At 37.8% G+C, this 19,886-nt stretch overlaps 4 protein-coding genes across 5 annotated transcripts; 2 read left to right on the top strand and 2 right to left on the bottom strand.

Moving 5' to 3' along the window:
* The first annotated feature begins 53 nt into the window (after positions 1-53).
* On the top strand, positions 54-4,239 carry LOC124302578 (mitochondrial-processing peptidase subunit alpha). 2 transcript variants are annotated; one of them, XM_046758874.1, is made up of 11 exons: positions 54-226; positions 394-644; positions 718-797; positions 878-1,063; positions 1,167-1,259; positions 1,531-1,703; positions 1,797-1,911; positions 1,984-2,192; positions 2,287-2,452; positions 2,530-2,662; positions 2,743-4,239. In XM_046758874.1, the coding sequence occupies exons 1-11, from the start codon at positions 177-179 to the stop codon at positions 2,919-2,921; spliced, it is 1,635 nt and encodes a 544-aa protein (XP_046614830.1). In that variant the 5' UTR covers positions 54-176; the 3' UTR covers positions 2,922-4,239. The 2 variants fall into 2 exon arrangements, with proteins under 2 accessions (XP_046614830.1, XP_046614829.1); XM_046758873.1 differs by having other exon boundaries at positions 385-644.
* Positions 4,240-4,914: 675 nt separating this feature from the next.
* On the bottom strand, positions 4,915-7,614 carry LOC124302580 (60S ribosomal protein L5). The gene is made up of 6 exons (XM_046758877.1): positions 7,490-7,614; positions 6,867-7,052; positions 6,490-6,624; positions 6,067-6,269; positions 5,512-5,689; positions 4,915-5,244 (listed from the first exon to the last, which is right to left on the bottom strand). The coding sequence occupies exons 1-6, from the start codon at positions 7,490-7,492 to the stop codon at positions 5,056-5,058; spliced, it is 894 nt and encodes a 297-aa protein (XP_046614833.1). The 5' UTR covers positions 7,493-7,614; the 3' UTR covers positions 4,915-5,055.
* Positions 7,615-9,151: 1,537 nt separating this feature from the next.
* LOC124302341 (autophagy-related protein 101) lies at positions 9,152-11,980 on the bottom strand. Its single transcript, XM_046758449.1, has 2 exons — positions 10,949-11,980; positions 9,152-10,734 (listed from the first exon to the last, which is right to left on the bottom strand). Exon 2 carries the CDS (start codon positions 10,719-10,721, stop codon positions 10,065-10,067), a length of 657 nt encoding a protein of 218 aa, XP_046614405.1. The 5' UTR covers positions 10,722-10,734; positions 10,949-11,980; the 3' UTR covers positions 9,152-10,064.
* A 2,874-nt stretch (positions 11,981-14,854) lies between these two features.
* Positions 14,855-19,763, top strand: LOC124302443 (chitooligosaccharidolytic beta-N-acetylglucosaminidase). The gene is made up of 7 exons (XM_046758638.1): positions 14,855-15,025; positions 16,519-16,933; positions 17,205-17,648; positions 17,738-18,246; positions 18,341-18,474; positions 18,658-18,939; positions 19,422-19,763. Exons 1-6 carry the CDS (start codon positions 14,931-14,933, stop codon positions 18,888-18,890), a joined length of 1,830 nt encoding a protein of 609 aa, XP_046614594.1. The 5' UTR covers positions 14,855-14,930; the 3' UTR covers positions 18,891-18,939; positions 19,422-19,763.
* The last annotated feature ends 123 nt before the right edge of the window (positions 19,764-19,886 follow it).

Raw genomic sequence — 19,886 nt, 5'->3', positions numbered from 1 at the left:
TTGAAATAACCATGTCGCGGCGCAATTGTTGGTTAGTAGCTGACGACAGCTGACGAATCGTATGAATGAAATTTCGTTCCGCAGTCCCAAATTGAACAGGATTTACTAGTACCTGAAACGGCTGAGACGAAATGAATAAATATTGAAGAATTTGTATCACATATATAGCAAAGAAAATGATGACAAGAATACCACAAACCCAAATGACGACAGTCATTAAAAATAGGTAATTTATCAAAAACTTTACAAGCGGTAGTTGTGTGACAGTAATAACCTCGAAATTCATAATTGAAAATATATTGTACACACAACTATATTTACAAACAGTGAGATTACCTCACGTAAAGAATCTGAATTTTATTTTGAGAATTAAGCAATCTCAAGTTGTTGCAGTTCTGTCCACGTGAAAAATCTGAACTTCTGGCAAAGATGCAAGTCCTTCTCGGATTTGAAATCAACGGTCAACGTTCCGTCTACTGCCGTTGTCACCCCATTTCCACCCCTGACCGACCCAGTACCTGATCTTCCCACACCTATATACTCGACAGCTAAAGAGGAGCATCAAATGACGCAGATCACCGTGCTGCCAAATGGCCTGAAAGTTGCATCAGAAAATCGTTTTGGTCAATTTTGTACAGTTGGAGGTATATTGTCTAAGATGAAGTGTTTTTCCTGACACAATGTTTGTCCTATATAACAACGCAATCTGGTTTTCAGTCCTCATCGACTCAGGGCCAAGATATGAGGTTGCCTACCCCAGTGGGATTTCTCATTTTTTGGAAAAACTAGCATTCAATGTAAGCTGAAGAATCGAGTTACATGTGAAAAACTCCCTATTTTACAGAGCATGGTTTAATTAATAATCTACATTTTCCAGTCGACCAGAACATTTGAAAGCAAGGACAAGATAATGCTGAAATTAGAGAAACACGGAGGTATTTGCGACTGCCAAGCGTCGAGAGACACCTTTGTGTATGCAGCTTCGGCTGAACGAAACGGTCTTCGAACAGTCACACAGATTCTTGGGGAAATTGTTCTCAGGCCACAAATCACAGAGGAAGAGGTAATTAGCAGCTTTTTAACCTAAATTGATTCCTACACGAGGTATTGTTTTGCAAACGCATTGTAAATAGAAGATAAAATACAAATCCCACTTGTTATTGCAGTTAGGCTTAGCCAGACAGACGATCGAGTTTGAATTGGAATCACTCTCTAATAGGCCGGAGCAAGAACCACTCCTGATGGATTTGATCCATGCTGTAAGTGCTTTGAACTGCTTTTCAGGGCTGGTATTAGGTCATTTTAGTAATGCGGCGGTGTGATTTCATACCTTAAAGTAATTCTAGTGATAAAATCTGAGCCAAAAAACAAAAAAATTGTAACATTCATCGTGTATCATTGCATTCAACACATTTCTTGAGGTCATGAAACTATTTTTTACAGAACTTTCAAGTCTGAAAGACATTGCCAGCCCTGCGTTCGATAAATTATTACCATATTGTTGTTTTAATAAATCACGTTTGTTGCCAGGCGGCGTATAGAGACAATACTCTTGGATTACCAAAGATCTGTCCAGAGGGAAACATAAGTAAAATTGACCGAAATATTCTATTCACATATTTGAAGAATCATTATACACCAAGTAGAATGGTGGTTGCCGGTGTTGGTATTGAACACAAAGCTCTAGTCGATGCGGTTCAAGAGTAACTATCTAGTTTCATTGATCAAAACCTGAGACGAGAAATTCCGATTTTTTTTTCACTCTTAATCAAGGATAATAAATGTTAAACTTACAGATTCTTTGTCACGGAGAAGCCCATTTGGAAGCAAAATACCGATTTAGTTTTGCCTGAGAGGGGTTCAAACTTTGTGGATAAATCCATTGCCCAATACACGGGAGGATTTATTCTGGTAATGTCTGGAATTATCAGCACATAATGTGAACAGATGTTTTGCTAATATTTTCTTTTCATCTTAAAACAGGAAGAATGCAATGTTCCCGTCTATGCAGGTCCCAGTGGATTACCGGAATTATCTCATATTGTTGTTGCTCTAGAAGGCTGCTCTCATCAAGATCCGGATTTCATAGCAATGTGTGTTTTGAATATGATGATGGGTGGCGGTGGAAGTTTCAGTGCTGGTGGTCCCGGAAAAGGAATGTACACCAGATTGTACACCAACGTTCTCAACAGGTTTTTGTTTCCTACTTCAACTAAAAATAAATTTGACAAACACTCGATTTGGAATTGATTGATTATATTTTTGACATTATTTCGCTTGTTCCAGGTACCATTGGCTCTACAGTGCAACGGCATACAATCATGCTTATTCCGATACAGGATTATTTTGCATACACGCATCTTCAACACCGACGCATGTCAGGGAAATGGTCGAAGTGGTAGTGCACGAATTTGTGGCCATGGCTGGTCCAATTAGCGAAAGTGAACTAGCTGTACGACAATTCTTGTAACTGATATAATTTTCGTCAGAAACTGGACAAGGTTTATTGAGAGATTTTTCTTTTCACAGAGAGCCAAAAAACAGCTTCAGTCTATGCTGCTAATGAACTTGGAGCAGCGTCCCGTTGTTTTTGAAGACATCGGTCGACAAGTCTTAGCTACAGGATCTAGAAAACGACCAGAGTATTTCATTCAAGCAATTGGTAAGTGGTTTTTCCTTCTCGTATTCTTTGCGAAAAATCGCTACAACTTTTAATAAAACTTGGCCTTTCTGTTTTTTTAGAAGAAATTAATAAAGAAGACATAAACAGAGTCGCACGTCGATTACTGAGGTCACCACCTAGTGTTGTGGCACGTGGCGAAGTAAGCAATGTCCCATCTATCTCCGATATTCAAGCTGGCCTACTAGACAGTCAGGGACGCTTACCTGGTTCCCGAAACCGGTTATCTCTTTTTCGTTAAGAACTTGATAAATAAGAATTTTCAACCATTTCGCCATTGAACGAAGAGATGAAGTTAAGGATCTATAAAACGAAACAACTTTCGCCTGTTTCCGATATTGAAAAGACAGCGAGAAAATTACTGTTTTAGTATACTTATAGTTTACAAAAAAACCACCTGTACATTATTATACAACAATTGTAGTTTTTAGTTAATTGTGATAACACCTTGTAATTTTTTTCATCTAGCTTCCAAAGTCTCGCCTAAAAATTACTCCGATTTCATTATCACCCATTTGGAAGATACTATTGAAATTGTTGTAGTTTCAAGTCATCGGCCGAACTTGCGTATTTGAAAGAATAAAATAATTTTTCAAGTTCATCGGTACTGCGATGTGAGTTAAAGAAAAAAAATACAGGACCAGACGTACTAAAAAATACAACGCGGAATTCCATGCACGTTAGTGAAATGTTTAGGGCAAAACTTGCAGGGCTTTTTTAACTATAGTTTTTTCCAATTGTTTCACGGTTATCCAATTTCATTTCTTCCAGCAAGTATTTGAATCCAAGTCTCTTAGTATCCGTCAGCAAGCACATTTGTAATCGTAAATCCGCGTATATTCTGTGATTTCCCAAAATGGCTTGGTTGTAATTCTAAAATAAAAAATTCTTTGATATTACAACGTAACGCAATATTAAGGGTAAGATAATCGTTCAGGACATCGTATTCGTAATAATTTATACCAGTATTTCATTTTCCAAATAGACTTGTATTTCGTATGGCATCAAGTGGGATATCTTGTGAAAAATTTTATAATACTTCTGCAGTATTGGCTTAACATATTCCAGCCGTTTCTTTTCAATATTGAGGAGGTTATCATAAAAGTTACTGACGAGTTGCTTTTCGTCGCTTATAAGCGTACTAACTTTCTCCCAGGCTAAATCGAAATCCTCTGAGCGCAAATCTGAAAGCTAATTAGATACAGATATTTGAATTTCAAATTAAAAAATTACCGCTAATGAAAAAATATGTCAAGAAGTACATTTATTTGTCGCAGTTTATCTCTTGTTTCGTTAATTTTCTCGTGGATTCCGTTGATCTCAATTTTTATGCTAATGCTGAGATCTTTCAATTCCTCACCGCAAGCGGCGTAGCTTTTTGCCAATTCTTCACCCATACTCTTCACCGCGTTGTTGTGATCAGATTTTCTTTTTCTCAGAAGTCTATCAATAGCGGCTGATGGCTTAGAAATACCGACTAGAGGATTGTTTCATTTGTACTATAGAAATAACATCCTAATGTCAACAAATATATGTAAGTAAAATTCGTTTACCAAAAACCGTGGGAATATGTTTGACGTCCCTAATGTCGTACCAATTTTTTAAATATTCGTCTTTCGTTCGGAGACTATTATACCGAGGATTTTCGCGAATCATCAACATCGAAGATGCATGGCCAATGTTTCCATTTTCGTTCACCCATCGCCTCTAGACATATTTTATTTAACATACTTATAATTACTATGTTATGACGTCGCATGAATTTTTGCCAGATTTATCGACATACAGTTTCATTGACCGAAGACTGAAGAAGCGCATCGACACTGTAACCTGGTCTTGTGGAACCTATAGAACTGGTGATAACTTTTCGACTGTGTGCTAAACCTTTTCTATTGTATGTCGACATTGTCAACAACTCAAAGGTTCGGAATTAAACTTACACTGACAGCCACATGACAAAACAAGATTTGCGCAAGCTACCGGATGGTTTTTTGTTCTAAGGATTCAGAGTAAGTATAATCTAATCTTTAAATACGTATATATAATTGAGAATAAATATGATGCAAAGTTCAATTTGATTATTTTTAATGTCATCAGCGGCGTCTACCAGTGGCTACACACGTTGACTAAAAACAATTATCAATCGAAAGGTATAATATTACAATAAAAAATATTTACCTAAATATAATACCACTTAATTTATACATACAATTACAGTAAAAGAAAGATCGAGGTTGAATCCAATCCGTTTATTACATTGCCGAATTACCGCCAGTGGCAGATATAAAATACATTCTGAGAACTTGAGTTTACAGAAGTCTGCATCGATAAAGATTGAAAGGAACAGCAAGTCGGTGCCGAGTAACAGAACGAAGTTAAGCCTCAGTTTCTTCCAATTTCTTAAGGAAAGAAGCCTTCTTCTGGGCGATACGATTCTTCCGTTCCGAACGCGTGAGACGCAGGCGGTTCCAGCGTTTCTTAACTGGTTGTTTGTCCTTCTTCACTACCGTGTGCACAGGATTGGCTCTGATAGCTTCATGGGCCTTTTTGTAGATGGTTTCGATCTATTGGAAGAAAACGAAATTATTAAACGCGATCGTATATAAAAATGGCACGTATTGCCGACGATAGTGATCGTGTTACAAAGGTTATTTAACAAATGGTTCAAACTGAACGCATTCAAAGGAATTAACCAGCGATTTGCTGTTGTCCAACTGCGACACCACAGAAATTTAATAAGCTTCAAGCGGTAATTCAAGTTGGACGTCGCTCCGTAAGGTAAGACGGCGTGAAAAACCAAACATTTGGTCTTGATCAAATTGACAACTTACGCTGTCGGCAGTAATGCCGTTTTTGATGTACTGGGAAAATTGGCGATTAAATGCTTCCTCGTCCTCGCCCTCTAGCGTGCGCATGTAGTTTGCTACGTGCTGCGCGAATATATGCTGCCGGTGGACATCAGCATTGAAGGATTTGGCTTCATTATCGTAACCAGGGAACCGTTTTGTGCTATAAACAGCATGAAATACCGTATCAACACACATTCCAAACGCAAGGAAAATTCAGCTATAAATTTCTAGAGAATCAGAGACACTTTATAATCTTTTGATACCGGTACAAAGTTTCGTCCAATCAACGTAAAACACGTTAAAAGGCTTACGCTTCGTGGTGGTTCAGATGACGCGCATGTGTCGAAGAATCATCACTAGAAAATAATTTCAAAACTGGTTGCACTGTATATAACATTATGTAATGACAAAATACGCCAACTGGATTTCAATATTACATAGATTGTTTCTTTCCCGCGAACTCTTATTTATAGTAAAACAGCATTACTATCAAGTTTACAGGTTTCAAAATTCCCTCGTACAATACATGGTTTATACCTGTGGGGGATATTCAAGCCTCCATCTACAGCTCCCTTCATGGCTCCGAAAACTCGAGCGCCAGTTGTCGTGCGCATGAGCCCTGTATCCAAGTAGCACCGAAAAGCACCTGGACCATCGTCTAATTCTTCGACGTTGTATTCGTCACCATTGACGTCAGTTGTACCAGCGTACAGAGTATCCAGGCCCAACTTTTTCAGAAGCTGTGACAACAGGGATAGATTATTCAATACATTTTGTAAGACTACGAACAGCATTGTGTGATTTACAATACACCATTCAGATAATATAGTTTTAGGGAACAATTGATTTTTCTTCAGTTATGTATCAAAGCGAGCTGAGTGGATCATCATTTGGTGAATATATCACACATCGAAGTAATTAAGAGTTTGGAAGTGATTGGCTATGGTTAACATTGCTTACCCTCCTAGCCAGAAGAAGTCCTGTGCAGTACGCAGACGCATAGTTGGTCAAACCAACCTTTACTCCGTACTTGGGAAGCTCATGACTGTAAGCCGCACAGACAATCTTGTCTCCTTCGATGCGGGAGTAAGCTACCTGGAATGTATGAAAGATAAGCGTTAATATGATCCTTTATTTGTGTGAAATTCATTAGCAATCTCAGGGCTAAGTCAGACCATTGATAATTAGGGAACAATTGTGTTTTCTTCAGTTCTGTATCATAGCGAGCTGAGTGGTTCATCATGTGAATAGAAATAGAAGCAAAGTTTAATTCTGCTTGGTTTAAATGTAAAATTTGAAGCAATAAGTAAACAGCATTAAACTGATGCAATGCTTACTTGACAAGTGATGTCTTTGTTTGAAAGACGGACAATCAGCCTATACTTGGGAGTGTTGTATTTGTTCTTGTCCTGAACGGTAAGCCGTTTGCGAGCATAGTAATCGGTCTTACCCTCGCGACGCCTCTTGAACTTAACTTGATACCGCTTGAAGTATTGCTTGTTCTTGACCACCTTAACGAACCCCTGCAAAAGAATATTAACGAAACGATAATTTAGAAATTGGCGCAATGTGGAAGTAAATAAAATCCAATAAAACTTGGAGAAGCGTTTGGGAGCAGCATACATCAGCTTCACCTAACCAAATCGGATCTTTATTACTTCGGGCATTCATGTTTTGCTGGCACAAAACAAAAAGTTGAAAATTCTATGGAATATTCAATTGAAATTAGCATAGTCAGAGATACTGAAACGATCAACAATATGGCAATATGAATTCGGCAAGGGTAGACGTTTGCAAACGTTCGATGCCGCCATTGTCGCATGTTCGTGTGCTCGGTGCTGGCTTGCATCCGATAATACTTTCTGCATCCTAGCAGCAACAAAGTTCATACATGTTTATTGCGTTCGGATATATTTTCGATTTACTATTTTTCATAATATTGCACAGTTTTATGACTCACCATTTTGATTCACGATCAGGAAGACGCACCGACGGTGTTCCGCAACAACCGTGAGGTGCACGTCCCACGTAGAAAAGAGATGCGTCTATATCGCGCATGGCGGGTATGCGGTTATTTCTACAGCTTCCGGTGAACTCCGGAGGCAACACTTACCCTACCTAACGGCACGACCGAAAGTTTATGGGTTCAAATTCTATCATTCGGTAAATTTTCAGAACAAAAAAAAAAAAAAAGATAATCATAAACAAAATTGTGTATCGAGAAATGACTTTTCCAATAATCTTACAGCAGAAAATTTTCCTTTTTACCACATTTTATGAAAAATTCGAGATACTGCTGAAACACCTCGTCGTGAGTGAACGAAATTGGAGATTTAGGTCGCGTTTGAATCACCGGATTATCTTGGTTTGCAATCAAAAAGGAAAACTCTATACATTTCATAGTTGTCTATCACGTTCCTATACATATGGCAATAAATACTACGTTAAAATCTATAGGCATAGGTATTCAGTGTCACATTTTTTTTGCCAATAGATCAAGGCTATGCTAGACAAGCTGACCTTGTTTAGAACTATATTTGCGACCATTGAAGTACGTATGATGACATTATTAAAATGATAGATCTCCAGATGTTTGCTAATTTGCAATAAAACCGCCGATATATACAATGTATAATTACTGGGTCAGAAATTAGCTAATTATGGCTAATAGTAGGAGTGTAAAATATCAAGGTTGAACAGAGACATGAGTCAATCTTTCTGGATGGAATCAATTTCTGACATTTATATTTTCAAATTTCAAAACTTTGCTTTTTTGTTTTTATACGTTACAAAATACAATAGCTTATATTAATACGAGAGATTTTCTACTAACAGATAAATAATAATGAACTAATGGGAGCAAGAAAATATAAAATAATGTTGAAAAACCGGACAGGCATGTAAGGATTAAAAAGTGCGTTACTTCTTAGTAGGCTTTACATGCATAGCCTTCATATTGTAAATGTCATGATTCTGAATGGCTAAGTGCATGTATAATTGGGTATCTCAGACTCTGAAGATCTCACTCTCAAATGGTAGACGATTAAGTTCGGATAGATGATGTGGGATAGAGGAAAAATTACGGGCACAAAAGAAAGTATGCACTTTTGGTAAGAATAATCTGTCCTCAATTTATTACATTAGTTTTTTTCATATTCCAAATGATATCTTTTACAAGAATACATGTTTTTTCCTTTCTTCGTTTCAAACATACTCTCACATGTACCCATTGTAAATTAAGGAAACTAGAAAGAGAAGAGAGACAGCCTAAAAACGAGCCGTTTTCTCTCAAATTAAAACTGCTATTGTTTAACAAGTTTTAAAATCATTGTCAAGTGTAAATTTTATGGTCTTAATTGTTTCCTCCCCAAGTTAAGAAGGAACAAAGTTGAAAATGAACAATAGAATACTTTTATATACATACAGGTTGCAAGGGGCGCTTAAATTACGAATGGATCACTATTGGAGAGAAAAAAATTAGTATATTACCTAAATCAGTTACTTGCTAGCATCTATTCTGTTATCAATCTAGTATTGAGTGGCTACATTAATAAAAACATTTAAAACTATCACCAGACTTTTTCGAGCAACAAGAGCAGGCCATAAATGAGACAACACGAAATAAATAATATATCTTCGCTCGTCTATGATAATAGTTTTCCATTCATACAGTTTTAATATATTGCACGCATGATTGATTCACAAACAAGGAAATTAAATTAATATAATAGCAATATCAACCATGAGAATATTAGTGCATCTTCTTTTCTTCCTACATAGGGTTGAAACACTTGACTTGCAGTTTAATTTTTTGTTTTTTTATAATCTACTGTATTTATAAATAATAGTATTTCCACAAGCAATTGCGATATTTAAAAAAAACCCCCTGCTTCGCTGGTTTCACAAACTGTTATAACAATCTTTGATAACGACTGTTAATTTAAGAAAAAAAAGAGAGCAGAGGCCGGGGAGATTTTCTTTTTGCGGCGAGAACGGCAAATGGAAAAATTACGTAAAAAATGATATTCCGACTGTACTTAAAATGCTTATTAAAAATCTCATTCATAATTTTAATATATCATTTCTAATATAATCTATTAGACGGTATAGTAATAATAATTTTACTTTATATTACATAAATCATAAATTGCCGTTTCCATCCAATTCTTCGGCTCGTATTGTGTCATAAAATACAAAGTCATACGTAGGTACAAGCTGTATCACGATCAGCTGCATTATGCCACCTGCCACATTTTCTCATTTAATCTTAAATATTAGTAAACAAAAGAACACAAAAGAAACAACCTATATCTATTTCCAGTATAACCATAACTAGAGTTCGTTAATACGTACTTAGAATAAACAGGTTAAACCTCAAATTCATACAGTTTATCTGCTCGGTTTGGCCAGTCGACGATTGTTATGAGGAAGACTGAGGCGTAACAATCACATCAGTTTTATATCTACGAATTTATTTCCCCAATCCACTGCCAAAATCGAATAGAAAAAACGTTGCATAAAATCGTGAACTATTATTACATGGACAGCGTCTCTTTGATCAATTTTTTCATAGTGTTACCCATTGTCGTACTAGAAGGACCAGATGTGGTGAACGATAACTTAAATAAGTATGGTTGAATGTCCGGATATGAGGTATCGAATATGAGGTCTAGCTCAGCCTGATTAGGCATTTTTGGTACGTAATCATGTCGATTCATAACTTCAGTTATGTACAATATTTTATCTGTAAGTAGGTCGCCAACTTTCTCCCTACATATCTGCCTCTCGTGTTCGGTAACTAACTTTATCAGCTCCAGTCTGACTGTCCATACCTCCCAGGGTATACACTCGGGCTGAAAAGGCCAGCGATTTTTTTTCTTCTGAAAAAATTCTAGAGATATCTGTCCTGACCCAGGTCCGTCGTTAGACCTGAGCGCCTCTGAGAAGCCAGATATTTCTCGTTTCAGAATTTCGTCGAGATGCACTGACGAACAACAGACGTACGTAAAGTCTATAAAATCACAATCAACGTCCTGGTAGCCAACCGTCCCAACCGAGTAGCTTCCTTCTTGTTTATATTTAAATTTTCCTAAGGTCCTGTGGAACAGGACACTGTGGAATATTCCGGCCACTGCCTCGTCCACCTGACGCCCCTCCATGCTGAGCTCAAAAAGCTGCGTCCTCGCGTTCATAATCGATAGACTCCTGCAAAGCGAAGAAAGTAGTTATCGTGTATACATGCAAATAGGACTCTGGTTTTACAATGAGTGTTGACGAAAGCTGTTTCATTGTTTGTATCCGCACAAATAAAACTTTGGTTAGATATGATTGGTACAGAAGCAATCAAAATTGAGGTTAAAAATGGCGTGATAATCGAATTAATGATGATCGCGGGTGCATGATGAGCGTGAATGTTTACCTCTCCGGTTCGTTGGTTTCGTTAGGTTAATTCGGGACTTCCGTCGGCGTTGACCCATTCGACCACGTTGCGGTAGCCTGATCGTCCATCAATGGAGAGTTGAACCTCGGTTATCAATAGCGCCCAGTTGCTTTTTTTCGTATCACAAGTACAATGCGGGTTATGTACGTATGCGTGTGTATCTCATCAATATGTAGGGTATCAGGCGGTTGGTGTTATTTACAATTGTATTCACAGACGTAAAAAATAGCACCCGCGTGTCATTAGGACACGATTTTTGTCATTATCAAAAGAGCAGCGACCACTATCGTCCATTACGTGTGGCATTTACATCGTGGGAATTTTCTTCAAGACGTAGCCATAGCCCAACGTGAAGCTGTACGTAGAAAAGTTTCGTTTCACGGAACGGTAACTCGATGCTACATCGGTAGACCCACTTGAACACGGCAACTCTTCAATAACAGACTGCAACAGACTGGACTGAACGCGGTGTCTGTGGCGGTGGTGGTGAAGGCGGAAGAGGTCGACGGTGATGTTGTTAAAAGGGGAGGGGGAAATGAAGCACGAGCTGTAAACAATCCCGTCTTTCAACTGTGCTTTCAACTCACAGATGGAGGTGACGCGTACTCGTCCGCGCTATTTTCGTTTTACTGAGGGTGACACGATCGACAATCACTCGCGACAATTATCTATAATGTATATAAGTGTAAAAACAATAGCAGAGTAGAGATAAATCGACAGTTATTTACTAATCACGTGCTAGTTCATTGTGGCTATGAACTTATTACACCATTTGTTACTGTTGAGTCTTTCAGTCATTGATGACGACGATGATGATGTAGATGCAGATGACAATACATCACATTCTATATTTACTCCTTTTGGAGCAAACATTCGAAACACGCTTCTTGAACTCTTTACTTTCGGTTTAGTTTTTTATTTTGTCTCTTGTTATTAGTCATTGCTCTATTCTTGATCGTACAAAAACCCATTTACTGATCTCGTTAGTCTCGCTCTATCTAAGCCTGTGAAACGAGTAGAAACAAGATGAATAAGTCACAGGCCAAACCTGATACCCCTGAACAGATGCGGAGGGGCCGATCGTCAGTGTTACCAACCAATTATTATCCTTTCTCTTGTTATTGTTATTTTATTTCGATTGATTTACGTTTTCATTTAATTTATCATTTATTTTAGCATAAATATTTTTGTATTCAACATCGGTGATTTTTTAAATCCAATTTCAACTGTTGACATCAAAATTGTATCTGACTTCAAGTGTGAAGCGTACAGAAACTAGATTGATTCTGATACGATCGATAACCCTAGAAATACGACCCACGGGAGCTTATTACGGTTCTTCATTTTTTTAGGAATCAATCTAAGGCTAGGTTCACATAGCACGATAACGCGGAGCGCCGTTCAGCGATAACCAATCAAAATGCATGAAATATGTTGTTCATTAGATATGAAGCATTTTGATTGGTTGCCGCTCGATCGCGCTCCGCGCCTACGTGAACCTAACCTAAGTATCTCTACCGAGATAAACATGAGACAAACTAATGGTTATTGTGACGTCACATTATTTTCACCGCGCCGTTCGAATGAATTTTTTCGTAGAAGTAAATGTCAATGTGATACCCAATACGCTAGAATGATTATGCTTGATTCGGGTGAATAGTTATTGTATTCAAAACTCGAATTTGCCGCCAAAAGTCTTCTCAAGACCCAGATAACAATTTCCGTGTCACGAAATCATATAAGAGAAACTTACACACTTATTGTGAAGCTTTTTGTTACAGAAAGTGTAATTCCTTTAAAATGTAAAATTATTCTACAATTTTCGTATCCACAAATGAATTTGTGGATCAAAGTGTATTCTTTTTACATATGTGAGAGCCTCGCAATATATACAATCTTAATCTCGTGATAATGATAAATCAATCGTGATAGTTCAAATAGATGCAAAAAAGTTCATAAAAGATTCACAAGTTCAGTTGGAAATAAGCTTTGCTATATTAAGTTCAAAATACTCGCCAAAATATTTACAAGTAAAAATTTATAATATATGTGTATGAGGAAAATCGCAAGATCAGGGTATAATCATTTCAAACTTTGCGTCATGAAAAATATCAGATTCTTCAATTTAAGAATACTGCATCATCAACGATGTACAATAATTATGAATCGGAAGTTATCCGTTTATTCTAAACTCGGTTTGTAAAATAGATACGAACAAGCAGTTCGGATAAATGTGTCATAACTTAGTATTGTACATGCCATTTTAGTCTAGAATTACTAATAAACGAATACTTAATGTTACTACTACTGCTTCTCTTGGGCAATAAGTTATTGATGAATGACTAATAAAACTAATAAAAAAACATTGCTACTTTTCTGCTGTGAGAATCACAAAAAAGAGAGCAAATACTAGGTACAATCATTTTTCTTCAAACCGAAAATGTTGAATAATTAATAATAAGCCGACATGCTTTTTCCTCGATAACCAAGTTCGAATGAATTAGTGTTTTATTCAAGCTATTGATCGTAAGAGAAAATACTACTTTCTTATGCAAAAGATGTTGCAGAGTTACAAGATTCGTGTGTAATAATGTCATAAGAAAAATTACGTATGTGGCATTTTCGGATATATAATTTTTACCAAGGAATTATGAATTTCGTTGTACGGGAGAGTTATGTTGGAAAATTTGAAAACCCCAAAATTCAAAGTGCAGTACGAAAACTATTTGCACGATTAAAACATCTTACCGAGTAAAAAAAAAAGAAGAAAAAACCGAGTAACTTGAATGAAGTAAATCGAAGAATCGATGTTTCATTATACAGTCTATCCTATGACGCGATCCCAACATCTAGCTAGGGAATAATACCGAACCCTAGTTATCTGGATTATTAGCTTCCTGAACAGTTAACCATGGTTTTTTTTATGCATCATCATGCCGTTCAATGATTGCAGGATGTCTGAAAAACAAATGGACCTCTCGCGCCAGCAAAATGTGGGATCATTTGAACAGTTCGATATGAAGTTTAGGAGAAATATGAAGAAATTTGGCGATTATAGACCTTGCAACAGATCTACCTTCACGGAAAATCCTTCAACTTGGGTGTAGATTCGTACCTTCAACTTTTTTCTTACGGAAATTTAGCATTACCTATGAGTTAGCGGTACGAATTTTCACCCAAGTCATTGACTGACCATATATAGTCAACGCCCAAGCTTAGAGTCTTTATAATTGTGAGTGCTGATATTGCTCAGCTCGAAACTTAAAATTCCTGTTTTCAGGGCAATAACATCCATTGTATAATGTACCTAGCTTATGGTATCTGGTATATACCTGGCTTTTATAGCTGTCTTCTATACCTGGCTTCTATAGATGTCCTCTATACCCGGCCTGCCGGGAACCGTTAATCATTTACCGTTACTGCTGTATTCTGTTCGCGAATAAAGAGAAAAGCAAAGACGGTCTAGTCGTTATCCCAAGGATTAGGAAATAATATTGGATGTATTTATATTTTATTGTTATTGGGTATACTAAAGTATACTTATATATAAGTTATTGGAAGAAAGCAATTACTTGAAGTGAATTAGGTATAGTATACAGATCTAAATACTGTATCATAAACGGTGTTTTAATTTTACCTGTATTGCTGTGTTATCTGAACACAGACACAGGATAACTTCATAAAAACTTGAGCTCATGCGAATACACAAAAGCACTATTTTCTGCAGAGTTGAAAAATATATGTCATGCGTGACTAGACATAAGAAACATATAGCAGATAAGTAATATCGATACTCATTTGAAACACAACGATTCCGAATTCGTGAGAAGTGGGAGGGAGAGTCCTTTTTCCCCCTCTGCGCCGAATCACAGTGGATATTGAAACCTCGCGCGTAAACGATTCGCGGCGAATAAGCATAGAAAACGATCTTGAGTTCTTGATCAGTTGAATTATCAGCGTCATGGGGACCGGATCTGTTGGGATGATTACCGTGCTGGCTATTAGCATATTTTTATTGCACAACTGCGCAAACGCGGCTGTCGAAGATGACCTTAGGTGAGTAATCGCGCCTAAAACTTACCCACAATTCAAACCGTTATTTTATTATACTTACCAATGCTGTCAAGCTACCTTCACTCGCGGTGGAGAAAGTACGCTGCATAATTTGCTTATAATATTTTCGTAGCAACCTTAATGGGACAAATTTACAAATATATTTAGACCAATGTGTAATCTGGCGTAATCAGTTTCGCGTTTGATAGTTAAAATCCTTAGCGATAATCTTAGTTTTCGCGCGATTTGCGTTATCTCTTATGTTTATTAAAGTCTATATAACCGTTAACCTAAAGCTGAACCTATGTTTTTCTTCTTAAACAAATATTTAGAAGAGTTAGTCATACATTACATGCCTATGATAATAATCTGGCATTGTCCTAGCATGCTGCCCCTCCCCCTGAGCTGACCACTCTCATTTTCAATACAGTATGTTACTCATGAGAAATGACTGCGATAGCCAGATATGTAGAATTGTTTTTAAGATTAATCATGCCAACTTGTTAGGATAAAGATAACTTGCGTATAACGAATTACATAGGCGATATGTTGAGCATATACGTGTGCGTGAAAGTTTCCGGTCTATAATCGGTATCGCAGTAGCTGTTGTGATTGAAATAAAACATACAACGCAAATATATGTATATGGAAAGCAAAACTTTCGCTAAAATAAAAATATGACAACTTTGTCCCCGAGATTATTTCGAGAGGTGACACAGGCATGGGTAACTTGTCGTTTTATCAGGATGGAGACAATGTGCCGTCGAGATATACTCACACGGAGAGAATAAAAAAGCAGGTTTTATTCAAAACTGTGGAAATGGTCAGGCTTACACATCAGGTTTTTTGGTACAATATACTTCGTGTAATGTAGAATTTACTTTAAACGCAGTGAAAACCATTGTGTGTAGAGTAAAATCTGCTACATTTACAGTAAAAAATATAGTTTACACGGCTATGTTTTACCAAAAACCTTGAAGTATTCCTCTTTCCCTGCAGTTTTGAGTAAAATCTGCTCTTTTTCTATCCTCCGTGTACCGTGAGTTTCTTTAAGCTGTTTCTTGACCCCAATGTCCAGTCAAGGTCGGAGATGAACGTCCGCCGATTATTTTCAAGCAAACTGTGCATGATACATCGACTGTATACCTTCAGACCTTCGATTCCATAAACTAACTTAGTCCGACAATAATAACCCGATGGACTATTTGAGAATTAATGACGGAAAATTTCGCTGCACAACATGTGATAAATTTTCATTTAGTACGAATCGAGTTGTAACGATTAGAGTCTTCCATTTAAATATGCCTAATGAGGTCTTAGAATTTCTAAGGCGGTATAGATAAATGCATGAAACTTAATTTACCTGAAATATCAACAAAGTACCAAATGTATAGACATTTCGTGAAGCAAAGAGTCTTTGAATGTGAATGGTAAAATTTTCCTCCAACGTTAATCGGCATCCCCGCTAAACAAAGCAATTACTCATTAACTTCCAGCTCACCATGGTCGTACGAGTGCAAGGCGGGTAATTGCCAGAAGATAAAAACAACACCAAAAATAACAACACCATTATCTCTAGGAGTATGCCAATTATTTTGCGGAGAAGCTGGTGCCCTGTGGCCGCGGCCAACGGGGCATTTATCCCTGGGAAATTTCGTTCTTCAGTTAAATCCGAATGAAATTCATTTGCACGACTCATCGTCAGCGAGAACTGAGAGTTCTTTACTGATTGCTAAGAATATCGAAATCTTGAAGAACGATTTACGGACTATGGGTGGCGATCGACTAAAAAGCGGCGGAAGAGGGCTGATCGTTCATCTGGGTCCAAGAATTTCATCTGGGAATGTCAAGCTGACCCTGGAAACCGACGAAAGCTACATTCTACAAATATCCGAGCTTGGTGATGGCAGGGTAAGCTGCCTTGCAGAGAATCCGTACTTTTGCCGAAAATAATGAAGAAATTCTGAAAACAAAACTACTTTATTATTTTCAATAATAACAAATTCATTTAAAAGTTTGATGAAACTTAGAAGTTTGTTTGCCAGCAAATCCAATTCAAAACTGTTATTGTGCCGCAGTAAAAGAAGTTCCACCCCTATAAAAATATATGCAATTTCTTGAAAATTTCATAACCTTGGCACAAGTTTCCTAAAAAAATATACCCATGTGACTTCTGTTATAGTTGAACGCTTCGATAGATGCCAAAACTTATTTCGGGGCAAGACATGGTTTGGAAACCCTGTCGCAGCTGATAGTACACAATGATCTTTACAATAAGATTCAGATAGTCCGAGACGCGTACATAGTTGATGGGCCGGTTTATCCTTACCGCGGAGTTCTTTTGGACACGTCCCGAAACTTCGTAGACAAGCCGACTATACTGAGAACGATCCGAGCCATGGGGATGAACAAGATGAACACATTCCATTGGCACATTACGGATTCTCACAGTTTTCCGTACGAAAGTAGTACATACCCCGAGTTCTCAAATTATGGTGCTTACACACCACAGAATGTCTATTCCAATGACGACATCAAGGAAATCCTCGAATACGCTCTGCTACAAGGAGTCAGAGTTATGCCTGAGTTTGATGCTCCCGCTCACGTCGGCGAGGGTTGGCAATGGGTGAGCTGATGAGTTGAAATTTGTGATCAATTTTTTCATTTCCACAGCAGTTAGCGATTGGATGCTAATTTTTTGGTCGCGCTATTCAGGTTGGAGACAATACGACGGTATGTTTCAAAAAGGAGCCCTGGTTAAAATACTGCGTCGAGCCACCATGCGGTCAATTGAATCCGGCGAGCGATCGTGTCTATGAAATTTTAGGCGGCATATACAAAGACATGATAACTGATTTTCAACCTGACATATTCCATATGGGTGGTGACGAGGTGAACATCAATTGCTGGAACACCTCGGACAATCTGAAAGAATGGATGACCTCAAAGGGATGGGGACACAAGGAAAATGACTTTTACAAAGTCTGGGATCACTTCCAATCTAGGGCTCTTGAAAAGTATGTCGAAGCCAACGCCGGGAAACAAGTTCCCATTATAATGTGGACTAGCGGATTGACCAACGAAGAAAATATCAAAATACTCAATCCTTCTAAATATATCATCCAGATATGGACCACCGGCGAAGACGAAACCATAGCTAGATTGATCAGAAATAACTTTAAAGTCATTTTTTCAAACTACGACGCTTGGTACCTCGATTGTGGGTGAGTAACGTCTCTCTAAACCTTTCTTGGTTCTGTATTCAGAATATTTTGCGACAATCACCTGCACATTCCTTTGTTATTGTTCATATTTTAGTTTCGGAGCGTGGGTAGGAGAGGGAAACAACTGGTGCTCGCCTTACAAAGGCTGGCAAAAGGTCTACGACAATTCACCTCTGGCCATTCTTACATCGCAGGGATTCAGCCCAGATAAAAAGAATCAGATACTCGGTGCGTCTTCTGAGTCATGTTCAATCAAGTGAAAAAACTATAGTATGCACCGGCTGCATTCGTTTTTGCCCGTCTCAAACAAATACAAAACGTGTTTATAAGTGGATGAAATTCAAAAAATTATTAAAAAAAAAACCAATTTGAAAGAATGTTTATATGACAATTGTATGATCATGCCGACAGGCGGTGAGGCTACACTCTGGTCTGAGCAAACGGACAGCACCACGATAGACAGCAGACTTTGGCCACGTACGGCTGCAGTTGCCGAACGGCTATGGTCTGAGCCGAAGTCGTCGTGGATTCATGCTGAACACCGAATGCTCATGCAACGCGAGAGAATGGTGGCAAAAGGAATCAATGCTGATAGCTTACAGCCTCAGTGGTGCGCTCAAAATCAGGGACACTGTTATCTCTAAGACAAAGCAGTCCACGAGCGACGGAAAGGATTTTTGGAATGAATCAAATGTAAGAATCGAAGAAATCCTCCTTTCTATTTGATAGAAGTTGGAAGAAATCGTTTTTTTTCGTACACATTCACTGATGTGTATTTAAGGGGATGCCATGGTCGATTTCGACGTTGTCGCATATATCTCCAAATATCGAATTCCACGTATCTCAAACGCTAAAAAGGGCTTAAGAATCCCATCGTTTACATAATTTTGAACAAAAACACTCGAATGTATTTTCATTTGACGCAGAAATAAAAAAATAGCACGGATTCTACGAAATCGTAATAGTTAATTCATAGAATTCATGCCAGAAAATGATGAAAATGTATTGGAATGTTTTTGTTCAGAATTGCGCATAGAATGGGGCTGTTAAGCCCTTTTACGCTTTTGAGGCACGTGAACTTCGATACGTGGAGGTATATACGATAACATCGAAATCGAATGGGGAATGTCGTTTTCGAAATTCGATTGCAGTTTCACCAAGGGTTTCTATTACAGGAGCGCCGAACACGAAGAACATGTACGATTCTCATTTTTTGTAATCCAACATGTCTACAATACCGTGATGAGCCTCATAGCGTGAGAGGAATATACTATGATATCGATGTAACACCTTGATTTAAATTTCTCTCAGATATCGAAAATGCCGTGTAGAGCAACTGCAGCTCAGTCCTGGAATCGATTTAGTGACTACCGACTTCACACACCTGTATGTTGAACAAAATAAGTAACTCAACGTGATATATTAAACGTTTTAAAGTATTGTTACACGTATTTTCATCAATTGTTACGTTGACTTAATGACAAATAAATAAATAACCAATCAATACATACATACTACATAGATCTAGCGTATGTGCCTTTCAATTTTCCAAAAATTTGAATGTCTCTGGTGCTGATTCGAATCGAACCGCCTGACGCTGTAAAGCTGCAGAGATCCGAAGCGCGGTTGATGGGAAAATC

This window comes from Neodiprion virginianus, chromosome 4 (assembly GCF_021901495.1).
Source record: "Neodiprion virginianus isolate iyNeoVirg1 chromosome 4, iyNeoVirg1.1, whole genome shotgun sequence".
Classification (NCBI taxonomy): Eukaryota; Metazoa; Arthropoda; class Insecta; order Hymenoptera; family Diprionidae; genus Neodiprion; species Neodiprion virginianus.
The sequence above is the reverse complement of the archived record's forward strand: the minus strand, read 5'-3'. Positions and strand labels throughout refer to the sequence as shown.

Bases quoted from the DNA above. Each gene is read 5' to 3' on its own strand.
- LOC124302580 (XM_046758877.1), bottom strand. The intron at 6,625-6,866 runs GTAAGCATTGCA...CATACATTCCAG, and splicing joins ACAAAGACATCACTTGTCAA to GTAGCTTACTCCCGCATCGA. The intron at 5,690-6,066 runs GTATAAACCATG...TGCTGTTTATAG, and splicing joins GGCTTGAATATCCCCCACAG to CACAAAACGGTTCCCTGGTT.
- LOC124302341 (XM_046758449.1), bottom strand. From the start codon at position 10,721: ATGAACGCGAGGACGCAGCTTTTTGAGCTCAGCATGGAGGGGCGTCAG.
- LOC124302443 (XM_046758638.1), top strand. From the start codon at position 14,931: ATGGGGACCGGATCTGTTGGGATGATTACCGTGCTGGCTATTAGCATA. The intron at 16,934-17,204 runs GTAAGCTGCCTT...CTTCTGTTATAG, and splicing joins CCGAGCTTGGTGATGGCAGG to TTGAACGCTTCGATAGATGC. The intron at 17,649-17,737 runs GTGAGCTGATGA...CGCGCTATTCAG, and splicing joins TCGGCGAGGGTTGGCAATGG to GTTGGAGACAATACGACGGT.
- LOC124302578 (XM_046758873.1), top strand. From the start codon at position 177: ATGATGACAAGAATACCACAAACCCAAATGACGACAGTCATTAAAAAT. The intron at 1,260-1,530 runs GTAAGTGCTTTG...GTTTGTTGCCAG, and splicing joins TGATGGATTTGATCCATGCT to GCGGCGTATAGAGACAATAC. The intron at 1,912-1,983 runs GTAATGTCTGGA...ATCTTAAAACAG, and splicing joins ACACGGGAGGATTTATTCTG to GAAGAATGCAATGTTCCCGT.